The sequence below is a fragment of the Oryzias melastigma genome, unplaced genomic scaffold, assembly GCF_002922805.2.
Source record: "Oryzias melastigma strain HK-1 unplaced genomic scaffold, ASM292280v2 sc00160, whole genome shotgun sequence".
Lineage (NCBI taxonomy): Eukaryota > Metazoa > Chordata > Actinopteri > Beloniformes > Adrianichthyidae > Oryzias > Oryzias melastigma.
This window is the reverse complement of record NW_023416878.1, coordinates 475,996-492,414: the sequence shown is the minus strand read 5'-3', so window position 1 is coordinate 492,414 and position 16,419 is coordinate 475,996. Positions and strand designations below refer to the sequence as shown.

The 16,419-nt window shown below is 40.1% G+C and overlaps 1 protein-coding gene and 1 long non-coding RNA gene across 2 annotated transcripts; one reads left to right on the top strand and one right to left on the bottom strand.

Moving 5' to 3' along the window:
• Positions 1 to 274: 274 nt before the first annotated feature.
• On the bottom strand, positions 275 to 1,387 carry LOC118598219. The gene is made up of 3 exons (XR_004947331.1): positions 1,298 to 1,387; positions 444 to 494; positions 275 to 337 (listed from the first exon to the last, which is right to left on the bottom strand). It is a non-coding gene; the product is annotated as an uncharacterized LOC118598219 (long non-coding RNA).
• Positions 916 to 4,955, top strand: LOC112138368. Its single transcript, XM_024260922.2, has 6 exons — positions 916 to 1,974; positions 2,740 to 2,881; positions 3,194 to 3,261; positions 3,357 to 3,448; positions 4,198 to 4,307; positions 4,623 to 4,955. Exons 1-6 carry the CDS (start codon positions 1,850 to 1,852, stop codon positions 4,947 to 4,949), a joined length of 864 nt encoding a protein of 287 aa, XP_024116690.1. The 5' UTR covers positions 916 to 1,849; the 3' UTR covers positions 4,950 to 4,955.
• Positions 4,956 to 16,419: the final 11,464 nt, after the last annotated feature.

The window sequence follows — 16,419 nt, the reverse complement described above, 5'->3', positions numbered from 1 at the left end:
ACTACAAACACTACAGCACAGACCATACACTATACACATGTTTACTCAAACATATGTATAGATATAGAAAAAGGAATAGAATTAAATTACCTGTTCATTTCCTGATGAGTCCAGAAGTGCACATGGTCGTCTTGTTTGCTAGAAAGAGATCAAAACACAAATAATTTAAAATAAAATCTTGAGTCTTAAAAAGACTTGCAGAACCCACAGAAAAAACATTTAGAAAGTAAAATAGGTAACAATCAACTCTAAGTTTGATAGAAAATGTCAATACTTGTTCATTTCCTTCAGAGTCATCACCAATGTCATCTTCAATGCAGTCTGGTAGTCTTGTCATCTGGCGTAAAAATATTTCATTATTTCAAGCCAACAAGTTTTCATAGTATGTCTGAGCCTACTGGAATTGAACAGAAGGAGTGTGTTTCATCAGCAAAATGGCATACCTGCACACTTTCTGCTAACACTTCATCTATGTTGTCTTGGTTTTCCATTTCCTTGAACATACAAACACAACATGTTGGATTTGGTAATTAGCAGTTAGTACATTAATTACAGATCAGCAAGGGACTATGATGTAAACTGCAAGTAAGACCCTTTTCACATGAGATCACACAAGAAGGCAAGTGTGAAGAGTGATTTCCGGTTATATGTCTATGGCTTTGAATGGTAAAGCAGATTGGTGAACACTGTTAGAAAAAATTTTAGGTAATTAATGAAAGTTAACCAAACCAATTGTAACCAAAATTTGTACAAAATTTAATTCATAAAGAATCTACCTGGTCGTGTTTTCCCTCTGAGATCAAATGTCGTAATCCTGGCTGCAGAATGATATTAAACAAGACATGGATTTTCTCTGACAACTCAGTCATAGTTAGATGAAGGTTGCAGGTACATCACTGAATGCTGGTTGCTTGATTATGAAGGTAATTCAGATGTTCTTCATCATTTACACTAATGCTAACACTAGCTTTCCATGACGGTGATGAGATGTAGAGCTGCAGAAGATCTTTTCTGCACAGTTAACGTTAATTACATTTCCGCATTCACAAAAATCACTAAAAACAGAGCTAAAGTAAGACATTTTCAACAAGTCTTAGAAAAACTATTAACTATCCCCATTTTCACTACGTTGTGCCATGTTTATAAATAATTTAATGATAAAGGAAAATCAAATTTTAAACAAATCCTGTCACATTTCGAACTAATGACCAAATCTGCAGCATTTTTAACAAAATTAAACCTGGGACCCACTGGCACCAGGTGACCCCTGGCATCTGGCTTTTAAATAGCAACTTACCACTTTTTCATTGTTGAGATGGCGGTAAAACGTTGATTTTGAAACATCTTTTCCACAGTGATGGCAGAACTTTTCCAATTGTTTCTGAACTCTTTCCTCCGACATGATGCAGAGTCAAGGATGACACCAAGCAGTAAAACTCTATAAATTAGTCTTGATTTTGGTAACAAATCAGTATAGTAATTGCCACTTCTTAACCCCCTATTGGACGTTTACAAGCAACTGGTTATCTTTTCCCTTTTTTATTTTTTTTTTAATATTTTCCCTTTATGTATGGTAGTAACTGCTTATATGCTAATGTGTATTCAAACTCAAAAGCACCAATCAAACAGGAGGAGAACGTGACGTGATACCCGTATTCCAGTAAAGAGACACGTGATTGGTCGTGTTGTAAAGAACGCGACGAATCATTGGCTGTGGAGTCACAGCCCCAGCAGTCTCAGTGCTGTTATCTATTTAAAAGCCATGGCGGCATCGAACAGTAGGTGGACTTTCAAAAGAAGTAGACTACGTAAAATTCTTAAAACAAGAAAAACGTAACCACCAGTAGGCATGGACGACTGCGTTCCCCGCACACCCTGCAACGAGCGAGGCCAACATCGCAGAGTGCGCCGAGAGTCTCCGAGGACACCAACAACACGGGAGATGGGGGCAGTGACCCGCACTGATATTTTCAGGTAAAACTTTAAAAGTTAACGGACCCAGAAAATCAATCGGTTTTCAGTACTGTAGTCTTGTTAGTTTCTTCGGTTGAGATGGCTTCTTCACAGAAACCGGACTAATTGATCGATGGCCAGGTGCATTGTCACGGAAACACGCCGCGATGTCGAGCTGAGCCTTGACTGCAGCGGCGAAAATAAAGCGATACATATGTTGAACGTAACCATAGGTTCAATAAAGCTTCAGTTCCGTTTTTACCGTATGTTTTCGTCCAGATCATGATAAAGGTTTTTCTGTTGTTCTGTAAACAGCCAGCGCAGTGATATAGAGCATTTGGGCCATGCGGCTGCATGTTAGCATCTCTGTTACTACAGAGTTGCTACAGATATATGTCTTCAGCGCTCGGCTAAGCTTACTGTTAGTGTGTTATATGCACACAATTTACACTTCTGGGTTAACACTTGATACTAGATATAAAATAAAACATATGAAGGAAAAATCTCTGGGGTTTTTTTTGTTGTTTTTTTTTTTGTTTGTTTGTTTAATAGCAGCATATATCATCACTGATTATTCACAGATAAGTGGTAACTAAACTAAGTAATAGGTCATATATATATATTTTGCCATGTTTACAATCATTTAGTCAAGATTTTTTAATCAATGCATAGTACTAATTTAAACAGATTGTCATTAATTGCACATTGTGTTTTGGATTATGTTCTCATTTCACTTGTTCCACATGTCACTTTAAAATAAACCATCTTCCCTTTTGTTTTCTCAAGAAAAATCGAGTCTCTCTGTGAGAAGATGGACTTCATGGAGGAAAAACTGGAAGCGGTATCCCAGACTCAAGAAGTCCTATTGCAGGTGTTAAAAAACCAAGCAACCAGGACACCGGACACAAAAACTCCAACTGAACTTTCAGTATGTATTCAGTGTAAAAAAAAATATTAATATATGTTGAAATAATGTGATTTTGTCAGAACTTTTTGTCAGTAACTCAAGCACATCACATGTCCAATAACAGACTGTAACACACTGTAGAGTGAGAAGAATAATGTTTCAGATGTTGTTTCTTTAAAACAAATGATTTTTAGTTGTGACTAATGAATGTTGTCTTATGTTTTTTGTAACCAACCAATATGCTTGTTATTTTTTGTACCCTCTATTTATTTTTTGTACATATTCTAGACATTTGCCATAATGACAATTGACTTGATATTTTTTATCTTTCAGACTCTTGTCCGTCACATATATATTAACCTTGGAGAGCAGCTTCAGTGGAAGGTCCGGCCAACCGACCAGTATGTTTCCTCTCACTGTTGTTTTAAGAAAACAATAACCTACAAGAACCCCTGACAATTATGAAATATTGTCTTATCTCTTCACTTTTTTAAAGTTTCAGAACGAAGCACAACGAGGAGGTGACTGCAACAGTGGTGCAAGCAGTAAAGGACGTGGAACCAAATTGGAGTTACCATCAAGTTCGAAGTATGTATTGTACACTAATGTAAAGTTGGATTTAGATTATTCACAATAAGTTAAGGTTACTGTAGCTGGGTTTCTATTACACATAAGCACAAATTTTTTTCTAAATGTTGGCATGTCGAGAAAAATAAATCTTTGGTAATTGTTCTGTTTCAATTAAAGTCTGCTTTTTTTTTTAATAATAATGTTCCCTGGGGAGTTTCATTATACATTTTTTAACCAAAATCCTACAACCTAAATGTTGTAAAGATTTATTTTCTGATACCTTTGTTTCGATAAATGCAAGGTTTTTTTTTGAAATTGTAGTGCTTTTATTAAGCAGATTTATTATTACAAATCTAATTTGCCCAATTTCACAGTTAAAGGAAGTGCTGCTTTTGGGAGACTCAAACTGACATTTAGCCTTACTTTATTTTCAGAGATTCTGGGGATCCTGTTGGTTTGATAGACACAGTTCATTTAGTGCAAGGGTGTCAAATTCAAACGCTCAGGGGGCTGAAATCCAAATAACATAATCGGTCATGGGCCAAACAGAATTTATTGAATTATTTTAAAAAAATGGTTAAAACTTGTAACTAATTTTTTTATGCATAAATCTACCTAGTCTGGGCTGTGAATGGAGTCAGACTCCAACTGCTCTGTTTGGTACCCTTTAAGAGAACCCCCTGTCAAAGTCTGCATGGCACATTTTGAACAGTCCACTGGAAATAAACATGCTAATTAATATGATGTGTACATTTTCCATCTACTAGGAGCCTGTAATCGAGCATTTGAAAATATCAAGTCCAGAGAGCGAATAGAGAGAGAAGGAAGGAAGGACGACGTCAAGAGGAGGAAACTCCTAACTAGTAGGCGTGATCGGGTGAGTTTTCCTATCTGAATAATGGTTTTGATTAATTTAATAAGATCATTGCATGGTTCAGTTAAACAAAATTATTTATGATTATGTGTAGAAAGTTATAATACTTTAAATTCTCCAGTCTGCTAATGTTTTATATTGTATATGTAGTACAAAATTTTTGGAAAGCCATAATCTGACCTAGTGTGGCTATCACCTGTTATACCTAAACTGCTTGGCACTGAGTTTGCATATAGACACACATACAAATACAAAATGTATAAGCTGTTTTTTCTTATTATAAAAAGAAAATAATTGTCTCTTCTTGTTGGTCCATAGCTCTTCAGAAAGCGGGTGAAAATTGCAGAGAAGATCCTAAATCAAGAGGACCTGTTGTACATTCAGGGGTCAAACTCAAATTTTGTGAGTGATGAGGAAAGTGACGAGGAAAAAACAGGATTTAATTTTTCCTCACCAAAGTGGCGCTCCACAAGGCTCACCAGACTGATGGCACAATGCCAAAAAGAGTTGGACGAAAACAGAAAAAAGGGTATAGAGCCAAGGTCAACTCACACAAGAAAATCAGCTGGTTTTACGGCAAGGAACCCACCACCTGTGAACTCTTCTGCCAACTATCTGGCAGAAGAGTGGGTCATGGACTCTTAAAAAAAACATAGATGCATGTTTGTGTTGTGTGCATATTTATGCAGTGTTGTGTGTTTTTCTTTTAATAAAAAAATTTGAGTGAAAGCTGCTTTTCTGTCACCTTTATTTTGTGCATTCTTTTTGAGATAACTGGAACCTTGAAATATCCTGACATCAGGTATGATGAGTATACTGACCTCAGAAATCAAGATGACCTGAGTGAAATCTGGTGATATCCTGACATCAGATACCCTTAGTGTTGGGATATGGCCTGAATCTGACATTTTGCCGCATCTGATATTCGGAGTGAATCTCAACTCCGGATTCTATCAGAATAATTGTGTCCCATACCCGGAGTGGATATGCCAAGGACGTGAACTCAGGAACTGTCATGGTCGGAGTGTATCCACCTTGGATATCACCAGCTATGGGTTATGTTTGAAGATATCCAAAGAAAAATCTCTCCGGATTCTGGGGGTTTTTGCGCAGTGGAACTTGAGCAGAATTGAACAGAAACTTCCTGTGGGTCAAGATTCTAACTCCTGCACCTGGCTGGGATCTCAGACAGATTCACACCTCGGAGCTCTCCAACGAACGGGGATCTCCACCTGGGCTCGTTGGATCGAACAGAACCAGACCTTCAGACCGCGGTGAGGGGTTCTCCTGCTCCAAAAAGTTGCTGTTTGTGGTCAGAGTTAGATGTCTACTCATTTAGAATCTTAGATGCTAAATTCCTCCTTTTCACATTATAAACACCTCCTCTCTGCTCTCCTAAAACGTTTATTCCATCTTAGAACATACATTTACACACACACACACTCACATCCTCAGCCTAATTTACATAATTTTGCTTTGTTTTATTCTTTATTTTATCTTTCAATATTATTTTTGCTAGTTACTGAAAGTTTGCTTCTATCTTTTACCTGAACGTTATAATCAATTCTGTGCTTTTATACTCAATAATCCTGTTTGTTAATCCAATTTTTTACAATAAATAATCATTGATGTACCGTCATTGTTTTGTCTCGTCATTTTCTAAGTTAATTGAAGACGTCCCTGAAGTGAGAGACTGATAATTATTACTTATTGATTAGAAGTAGCAAATGATCATTAATGAGTAATATTTTCCTTCATTACGAAGGTGGTGCCCCGAGGTTAATTTGATACAATTTTCACTTAATAATATTAATAACTTCAATTAGATTTGGAGTTATTAATATTTCATATTCACCCTAAAATGCTACAGCACATAAGGGAGGTCTTTCAGCAAAGTGATCCTCGCTGTGCTTTCTGTCATTCAAAACTCCACATTCCAGTCCTTGCATCGAAAGGCAGTCGGGTCCAGATGAGGTTCTTTGAGTGTTGGGTGAGGGTCCAATAAGTAAAAGCAAAGTAAAACCCTCTTTTCCATGACCTAATCAGAAGACACTGCCACATTACACATTTTGTAATTTGAGTTTGCTGGAGTTTTTGATAAGAAAAAGTCAAGACAACCTTTATTAATCCCACTGTGGGGAAATTGCAATATGCAACAGTTCAGGTAGTCACACAAGTAAGACTAAGAAGTAAAAGATAAATAAAAAAAAAATAAGAATACAGTTGCATATGCATGTACAAAGCCGTTTTCAGGGGGAGCTGAGCAGTAAACATTTGTCAGAGATAAATAGTGCCACTCGCTAATCATCCAACCAGGTCAAATCAGCACCTTCTCCCCGAAAAGAGTCCCTGCGCACAAATAAGAGTTCTTCTTTGACCGCCAAATCTCTCATGGCTGCCGGTCTCACATTAGGCCTCTTCTTGGAGTTGTTTATGAGTCGCCCAAAACTTTCCTGGTCTGGGTGACAGGGGCATGGCGTGTTTGTGGCGTCTACGCACAGGTCCTCTTTCCCGCATTTAAAAAAGAATGCATTGCCCATGGCATTTGTCCTCTCCGTCATTCTTCTCCTGCCCTCGGCTCTGGCTATCCACTTTTTTCATTAGCTGGGAGCTGGACTCCACGTCATCCTTCCGTGGAGGCTCCCATCTCTCGAAAATGGATTCTGCTGTAGGGCAGTTGGAGTGCCACTGCTCCTTCTCTATTTCCCGTTGTATTTTTGCAGCAGTGGGAGGCCGCCTTGTCCATTGACCTGTCAAACAGTTCAGTTAAAATCATGATCATGCTATTTAGTAATATTACTATTCTAACCAAGTTTGGTTAAGCATTTTAAAACACCTTCTCTTATCAAGTTGAAGCCTAAAAACCAAGTTTGGTTAGCCGAATCCAAGTTAGATCCTTGAAAATAATCAGACCCAAGCAGCACATGTGCTGCTCAGGATGGATTATTTACAAGAATCCAACCTGATTCATTTTGTTTTCAGCACTTTGTTTATGAGCCTAGGGACTTTTTCTCTGCTAAATAAACATATTTATCTATATTACTCTATTTGCTTTATTTATGTATGTACAAGTTTGATTTTTTCAACATCTTTACCCTTTTTCACCCCACAATTCATCACTATTTGGACATTGTTTCTTACTATTCTTAACGCAATTATTGCTCATATTCACTTACCCAGAAGGTGTGCTTCCCTCATCTTGAATTGCTCCGCTCTCCACCGGTCATATAACGTCCTGTCCTCACTGAAGCCAGCTTCCACTCGAGACACCTTGTTGGGTGGCTTGCCATGGAGCGTGACTGGGAAGGTCTCTTTGAAGCGGCCAAATTCTTCAGCAGGACGAGGTTTCTTTTTTGAAGCTGTGTCTTCCTCTGAGTCATCAGAGGACCTGAAAAGGCATGTGTCATTGAGTAACAGCAAATCTACAGCATGAGTTGTTGAGTTCATTCATGTCGAATCACTTACCTCTCAGTAAACACCTGCATCAGGTTGGCTGTGTCCACTATACTGGCCGGATCCCTCATCCTATAGTGGACCCGAGCCACCTTGTCCGTGTGCGCCAGGTAATGCGCAAGGCCAGTTTTCTGCTCATCGGTGAGCCTGAAGTTCCCCTCTGTCTCCACTGCACGCCGGATCTGCTGGCTTGTGACGTTGGGGCACTTGTAACTGTAAAGTAGAAGGGTCAAATTTGTTTTAAGAGACACTGCAGACACTGTGGCAGCACAAAGACAGATCGCTAGAGATTGCTTTGAAATTTCACTTTGTAGTTGCAGAACAAGTCAGTGAGGTACATTTGAAATATTGAAACATACTACTCGTGCAGCCTCCTCAGGTCGTTTGTGGCACTTCCAACTGGTTTTCCATTTCTGGCCACAAACAAGTGATCCGCGCCAGAGGGGTCGTCGCTGTCATCCTTTAAATGACATGGCCTCACGGACAGGTAATACTGGTGGATGATCTGCAGGCGATAAGAATTTGAAGAAATGAATGAAAGGGCACCGGGGGAAACGACACGCAGAAAGTACCACATTTATAGTCTGTGACTTACAGCGTCTTCCTCGTCTGTCAGCGCGAAGGGAGCTACCTGGCTGTTTGCTGTCTTGTGGGATTTCACAGCAACGACAGTGCGCCCATTCATGTGCATCCGTTGAAGCCATTCCTTTACCTGAGGTAAAAAAATTTAAAAAAAACAGCAAAAATGAGTACACTTGCCAACTGAGTGAAGTGCCTTCTCTCTAATGCTAAGTCAATTCTAAATCACTCACCGTCAGTCCCTCCACAGCCCCAGGTCGCTGGAAGTGACCCAACAAGAGGAGCGCCTCACAGTAATATCTGTACCGTGTTTTTTCCTCCTCTGTCAGGTCTTGGGAATTCAAAAGACGCCCAAGCATCTCCAGAATGTCCTTTTTCGCCTTTCTAAGGACCAAACGGAGAGTGTGGACTGGCGTCTTCTCTCCGACAAAATAGCCATGTCTGAAAATATCAAATGAGAGTGGCATTTACTGACATGAAAGAGGAGAGGAAAGGGGTTTTTCTTCAGGTAGAAAAGCTCACCTTTTGCTACACAGTTCCTTGCTGTGGCTCTTCGAAATGGGCTTCCTCAGCACAGCCAGGAAGTCCATGTAGTGGCCACATTTAAGACTGAAGACAGTGTCGCTGCCTCCACGTGAAATCTTGAGAAACTTCAGGAACTGCAACAGGCTCTTGATATAATTGATGCGTGTTGCAGCCGACTGTCCGACCCTCCTCAATTGGTCGAAGTAGTCCCCTAGCACCGTGGTGTTTTCAATGAAATTAAGGTTAATTTCATCCCCACTTGGCTGGATGTAGCGGAGCACTCGAGCCACATTGTCCACCTGCGGACACACGAGGGAGAATGATGGTTTAATAGTGATAAAAACAATGAAAAAATACAAACAGGACAACAGAAAAATGTTCAATGAGTGAATTCCGCTTTCAACATAAATGCTTTCTGTTTGCTTGCAGTGCTTTTTTTCAAATGTTAAATACCACATTTTAAACATGTTGTCATTTAAATTTAATTTAAATTAAAAAAAACTCCAGTATTGAAACCAATTTACAAATACAAAATAATTTTGTACGATGACTTGTATGTGTGTGTGTGTGTGGGGGGGGGGGGTTTCAATGGAAGATGTCAATGCAAATGAAACTTCCAAAAGGCAAATTCAAAAATGCAGCGAAATTTAACAGAAACTGAATTTAACAGAAAACGTTTATTTTATTTTTAAGGGCACAATGATTTGAATCTCCATCAGTAGGAATGTTGAATCGTGGAGAGGCAGAGCCTACAAGGGTGCAGCTACAAGAGGGGGGGTGGGATTAAGTGCAAGAACTCAGAGCTGCCCGCAGTCTGCAATGGAAAAAGGGAAAAGTTACCTCTTGCTGGCAGTTTGGGATCTGCATCACGTTGACCAGGTGGTGTCTGAACTCCAGGAGCAGGGGATTCTCTGATGGGAATTTTGCATACAGGTTCGCCTTCTGCATGCGTGCCCTCAGGGTGGTGGAGAATTGAGGGGTTGGCCTGAAAAACAAATTACATATTAGTTTAACCAGACACACAGAGAAAACATTTTTTCTAGTGTGCATTTCTTGTGTTGTTATTGCTTTGATGTTAAATGTACTAACCGTTGCCATGTAGGATCCATCTCTGGTTCGTCACTGGAGAGGTTCTCCTCTGGATCAGACACAGAAGATGCTGGGAGGCAGGATGCAGAAGAAGTTGTGGCAGACTGCCCAGCATCAGACGACTCTGCCTGGAGTCCTGTTGCCTCAGCGTCAGCCTCTTCAAACCGCTGAGGGAGGTTTTGCAGCAGGAAGCCTCTTCTCTTCAGCTGCATGATGAGTGGCTTCATCGCTGCTTGTGGACACCAGCAGCAGATGTCGTTGTAGTCCCAGGTTCTGCCCTCACATAGCCAAAGCTTGCATGACTCCTTGGCTCTTTTTAGCTCTGCTGCACGCTCATCTGGGGTGTTGTCCTTCATACAGACCCGTGCGAGGTGCGTGCTCAGGGTACCAGTGGGCTTATAACAGAGCAGACAGTGGATGACGCGACGGTCTGGCTTTCTAAAGGACAGAAATGAAAAAACAAAGCAAAACATGTTTTAAAAAGAAGTAATAACATGGTAAAACAGATGTAAAAACTGTGTAAAATCAACAAAAAAAGACTAAAATGTTCAAAAACATCATAAAAAGATCTACACCTTTCAAATACAGAGTAAAAAAGACTAAATCATTTAAAAAAGGAGCCACACTTCATCAGCACTGGGGAAAACATGCAGATGTGGCAGGAGGACAGAAAAGAAAAAAAACAACAAAAAAAAAACCAAAACATGTTTTAAAAATCTACAAGAACAAACTGATTTTGAAAAAAAAAAATGACTAAAAGTGTCTTTCTAAATCAGCCTCACAGCCACTTACCTGTTTTGGGCCATTTTGATCAAAAAGGCAGCAGAGGTCTTCAGCAGCAGTAGGAACACTCTTGCAGGCAGGGTGCTTTAGAAAAAGCAGTCTGTTCTCCAAAAAAAGAAGGTGGATCTGCAGTCAGCTTCTCAAAGCAGGGGGGTCTTCAAAGGTCCAAAGGCATGGAGGTCCAGCAGTGTCAGTCGTCCAAGGAAGAATGAGAAACCAGAGCAAAAACAACCCTTTTTATGCCCCTAGTCTTTATTATCATGGAAATGTGTCGGTTGAGTCCGGTGGTGGAGTCAAAGGCAGCAAAACCGGTTTGAAGAAGCCTAGGAGGGGATGGCCAGAAAGGTGTGACATTCCAGCATAATGTCTTGATCAAAACAACCTTTGACTAGAGTAAAATTTTAACTTAAATACTACTTAAACTTATCAAAATGTTTCTCTCTATTTATGTCTGTCTTCTTTCAATGTGTTTCCTACTTTTTTTGGAAAAAAAAATATTCTTGGCACATCTTATTTTACAGCGCTAGAAGGGTTCATGTGGACTGGAGTACAGGACAGCAAATAGTGTTGGAGAAAGTGTTAAACATGTAGTAGATTTCACCAAGTAAACACAACTTTAAAATGAAACCTTTTCTTTTTACTTAGAAATAGATATTTTAAATGTTTGAACTACACATTTTAAACATTTTAACATTTCAAATCTTACATTAAGTGTACACAATGTAATCAGTGAGTGTAATGTTGTGCAAATTCATCCTGGCAACGCCCTCAGTCTAGGAGGGGGTGGATAGAAAGGTGTGACATTCCAGCATAATGACTTGATCAAAACAAACTTAGAAAATTTAAAACTTTAAAGTGAAAACTTTGAATCTAACTTAAATAGAATAGGTGATTATGGATTGGATCTTTGAAAACAATCTGACCCAAGCAACACATGTGCTTTTCAGAATGGATTATTTACAAGATTCCAACCTGTTCCATTCTGTTTTCAGTACATTGCTTATGAGTGTATGGACTTTTTATAAAACATATTTATCTCTATTATTCTATTTGTTTTACTTATATATGTACAAGTTTACATTTTTCTTCATTTTTACCCTTTTTTACCCCCAAAATTCATCACTATTTGGTCTGTCTTAAATTTGCCCACCATTCTATATGATTTTGCATAGCCACAGTCAGCTTTAAGTTGAAATTGAATACTGCTTAAACTTATCAAAATATTTCTCTTTATTTATTTATCTCTTCTTTTCAATGTGTTTCCTGCTTTTTTTGGCAAAAAAAAAATAATATTCATGGCAAAATCTTATTTTACAGCGCTAGATAAGCAAGCCAGATGTAAGCAGCATGTGGCAGTCTTCTTCTATGCAGCTGCAGGCAGTCCAAAACACCTTCTTTTATCAAGTTGAAGCTTAAAAAATGTATCCATCCCCTGGCGTCACGCTCTGGCCTCCTCCTGCTCTCCATCTCGAGGGGCATCTCTGCTCTTCCCCTGGGTCACACACTGGCCTCCTCTTGCTCCCCACCTGCAGGGGCATCTATGCTCTTCCCCTGGGGTCACTCTCTGGCCTCCTGCTGCTCCTGCAAGTCTGCCCTGAGCTGCTGGGGTCAAGGCGGATTTTGGCATTTAGAATGGGTTTTTACATTGTAAACGGGCTTTACTTTACAGCAAACTACTCAAAAACCAGAAATGCCGCAGTGATGGATCTATTTCTATTCTAAAGTGTAAATCCCTGGCTTTCCAGGGACCCCTGGCATGCTCAGTTATCATTTTCCTTTCCTTTCCAAAATATTAGCCAAAAAGGTCCATGCTCGAGAAGTTTTCCTGCATCACAGCTTCTGCGGTCAAACAGGCTTTACATTACAGCCAACTACTCGAAAGTGCTGCAGTGATGGGTATATTTTTTATTTTAAAGTGTAAATCCCTGGCTTTCCAGGGACCCCGGGTATGCTCAGTTATCATTTTGTTTTCCTTTCCAAAATTTGATCCAAAAAGGTCCATGCTCGAGATTTTTTTCTTCTGCACAGCTTTTGCGGTCAAACATGCTTTACATTACAGCCAACTACTCAAAAACAGAAACTGCAGCAGTGATGGGTATATTTCTATTGTAAAGTGTAAGTCCGTGGCTTTCCAGGGACCCCTGGCATGCTCAGATATCATTTTACTTTCATTTCCAAAAAAGCCTAAAAACCAAGCTTGGTTAGGTGATTTCCGTTGGATCCTTGAAAAAAGCAGACCCCTGCAACACATTTGATGCACAGGAAGGATTAATTACGACAATCCAACCTGCTGCATTCTGTGTTCATTGCATTGCTTATGAGCCTAGGGACTTTTTCTCTGCTAAATAAACATGTTTATCTCTATTATTCAATTTGTTTAATTTATATGTGTGATGACGAGGCAGAGGCGTGTGGATCCATATGCAAACGTGGTTTTAATGGGGGACACAGGCTGAGGCAAGGCAAGGTCAAAATACAGGCAGAGGTCAGGACACTGGCAGACAGGGAGTCGAGGAGGCAGGCAGGAGTCGAAAACCAGAGGATCTAATAGGCATAAACGCTTAGAAATGGATGTAGGAACAAACAAGACTTTACAGTGAGCTGTGGTGAGAACCAGACTAAATACTGTGGTGGTGATGAGCAGATGGAAAACAGCTGAGGATGATCAGAGTACTGAGTGAAGGTAGATGAGGTGGTCAAAACTGAGGTGAGAGTTCCCTCTGGTGGTTGAAGGAGGAGGTAGCAGGTTGAACCATGACAATATGTGTACAAGTTTACATTTTTTTCTTCATTTTTACCCTTTTTTACCCCACAATTAATCAGAATTTGGACGTTTTGTGTCCAAAATTTGTCCATCCCCTGGGATCACGCTCTGGCCTCGTCCTGCTCTCCACCTCCAGGGGCATCTGTGCTCCTTCCCTGGGGTCACGCTCGGGCCACCTTCTGCTCTCTACCTCCAGGGGCATCTGTGCTCTCCCCCTGGGGTCACTCTCTGGCCTCCTGCTGCTCCTGCAAGTCTGCCCTGAGCTGCTGGGGTCAAGGCGGATTTTGGCATTTAGAATGGGTTTTTACATTGTAAAAGGGCTTTACTTGACAGCCAACTACTCAAAAAACGGAAATGCTGCAGTCATGGGTATATTTTTATTCTAAAGTGTAAATCCCTGGCTTTCCAGGGACCCCTGGCATTCTCAGATATCATTTGCCTTTCATTTCCAAAATTTGATCCAAAAAGGTCCATGCTTGAGAAATTTTCCTGCAGAATCACAGCTTCTGCGGTCAAACAGACTTTACTTCACAGCCAACTACTCAAGAACAGAAAATGCTGCAGTGATGGGTATATTTTTTTATTTTAAAGTGTAAATCCCTGGCTTTCCAGGGACCCCTGGTATGCTCAGAAATCATTTTCTTTTCCTTTCCAAAATATTAGCCAAAAAGGTCCAGGCTCGAGAAGTTTTCCTGCATCACAGCCTCTGCGGTGAAACAGGCTTTACATTACAGCAAACTTCTCAAAAAGAGAAGATGCTGCAGTGATAGGTATATTTCTATTGTAAAGTGTAAGTCCGTGGTTTTCCAGGGACCCCGGGCATGCTCAGATATCATTTTCCTTTCATTTCCAAAAAAGCCTAAAAACCAAGCTTGGTTAGGTGATTTCCGTTGGATCCTTGAAAAAAGCAAACCCCTGCAACACATTTGATGCACAGAAAGGATTAATGACGAGAATCCAACCTGTTGCATTCTGTGTTCAGTGCATTGCTTATGAGCCTAGGGACTTTTTCTCTGCTAAATAAACATGTTTATCTCTATTATTCTATTTGTTTTATTTATATGTGTACAAGTTTCAATTTCTTTCTTCATTTTTACCCGACAATTCATCAGAATTTGGACGTTTGTGTCCAAAATTTGTCCATCCCCTGGTTGTCACGCTCTGGCCTCCTCCTGCTCTCCACCTCCAGGGGCATCTCTGATCTTCCCCTGGGGTCACGCTCGGGCCTCCTCCTGCTCCCCACCTCCAGGGGTATCTCTGATCTTCCCCTGGGGTCACGCTCGGGCCTCCTCCTGCTCCCCACCTCCAGGGGCATCTGTGCCCTTCCCCTGGGGTCCCTCTCTGGCCTCCTGCTGCTCCTGCAAGTCTGCCCTGAGCTGCTGGGGTCAAGGCGGATTTTGGCATTTAGAATGGGTTTTTACATTGTAAACGGGCTTTACTTTACAGCCAAATACTCAAAAAAAGAAAATGCTGCAGTCATGGGTATACTTCTGTTCTAAAGTGTATATCCCTGGCTTTCCAGGGACCCCTGGTATGCTCTGATATTATTTTCCTTTCATTTCCAAAATTTGATCCAAAAAGGTCCATGCTTGAGAAATTTTCCTGCAGAATCACAGCTTCTGCGGTGAAACAGGCTTTACATCACAGCCAACTACTCAAGAACAGAAAATGCTGCAGTGATGGTTATATTTCTATTGTAAAGTGTAAATCCATGGCTTTCCAGGGACCCCTGGTATGCTCAGATATCATTTTCCTTTCATTTGAAAATATTGATCCAAAAAGGTCCATGCTCTAGAAATTTTTGTGCAGAATCACAGCTTCTGCAGTCAAACAGGCTGCAGGCTGCGAAGATAACTTCGAAAACGTCAAAGGAACCCTCCCTCAGACGTTTTTCGAAGTTATCTAGTATGTTTGCGATGATTCCTTTGAATCCTCTCTTTGACGTTTTCAAAATTTTCTTTGATGTTTGTGAGGAATTCTCTGAACCCTCCCTCAGACGTTTTTCGAAGATTTCTAGTATGTTTGGGATGATTCCTTTGAATCCTCTCTTCGACGTTGTCAAAGTTTTCTTTGATGTTTGTAATGATTTACTTTGAACCCTTCCTCAGACATTTTCGAAGTTCTCTTTGATGTTTGTCCTGAATTGTTGAACCCTCCCTCAGACGTTTTTCGAAGTTTTTCAGTATGTTTGTGATGATTCCTTTGAATCCTCTCTTCGACGTTGTCAAAGTTTTCTTTGATGTTTGTGATGATTTACTTCGAACCCTTCCTCAGAAGTTTTCGAAGTTCTCTTTGATGTTTGTAATGAAATGTTGAACCCTCCCTCAGACGTTTTTCGACATTTTTTAGTATGTTTGTGATGAGTCCTTTGAATCCTCTCTTCGACGTTGTCAAAGTTTTCTTTCATGTTTGTGATGATTTACTTTGAACCCTTCCTCAGACATTTTCGAAGTTCTCTTTGATGTTTGTAATGAAATGTTGAACCCTCCCTCAGACGTTTTTCGACGTTTTTTAGTATGTTTGTGATGATTCCTTTGAATCCTCTCTTCGACATTGTCAAAGTTTTTTTTGATGTTTGTGATCATTAACTTCGAACTCTTCATCAGACGTTTTCGAAGTTCTCTTTGATGTTTCTGATGAATTTTCTGAACCCTCCCTCAGACGTTTTTCTAAGTTTTCTAGTATGTTTGTGATGATTCCTTTGAATCCTCTCTTCGACGTTGTCAAAGTTTTCTTTGACGTTTGTGATGATTTACTTCGAACCCTTCCTCAGACATTTTCGAAGTTCTCTTTGATGTTTGTAATGAAATGTTGAACCCTTCCTCAGACATTTTCGAAGTTCTCTTTGATGTTTGTAATGAAATGTTGAAGCCTCCCTCAGACAATTTTCGAAGTTTTTCAGTATGTTTGTGATGATTCCTT

What these genes read in the sequence shown, in the direction of transcription:
- LOC112138368 (XM_024260922.2), top strand. Translation starts at nt 1,850, where the DNA reads ATGGACGACTGCGTTCCCCGCACACCCTGCAACGAGCGAGGCCAACAT. An exon ending in ACCCGCACTGATATTTTCAG is followed by an intron (nt 1,975 to 2,739) that starts GTAAAACTTTAA and finishes TGTTTTCTCAAG; the next exon opens with AAAAATCGAGTCTCTCTGTG. An exon ending in AAGGTCCGGCCAACCGACCA is followed by an intron (nt 3,262 to 3,356) that starts GTATGTTTCCTC and finishes ACTTTTTTAAAG; the next exon opens with TTTCAGAACGAAGCACAACG.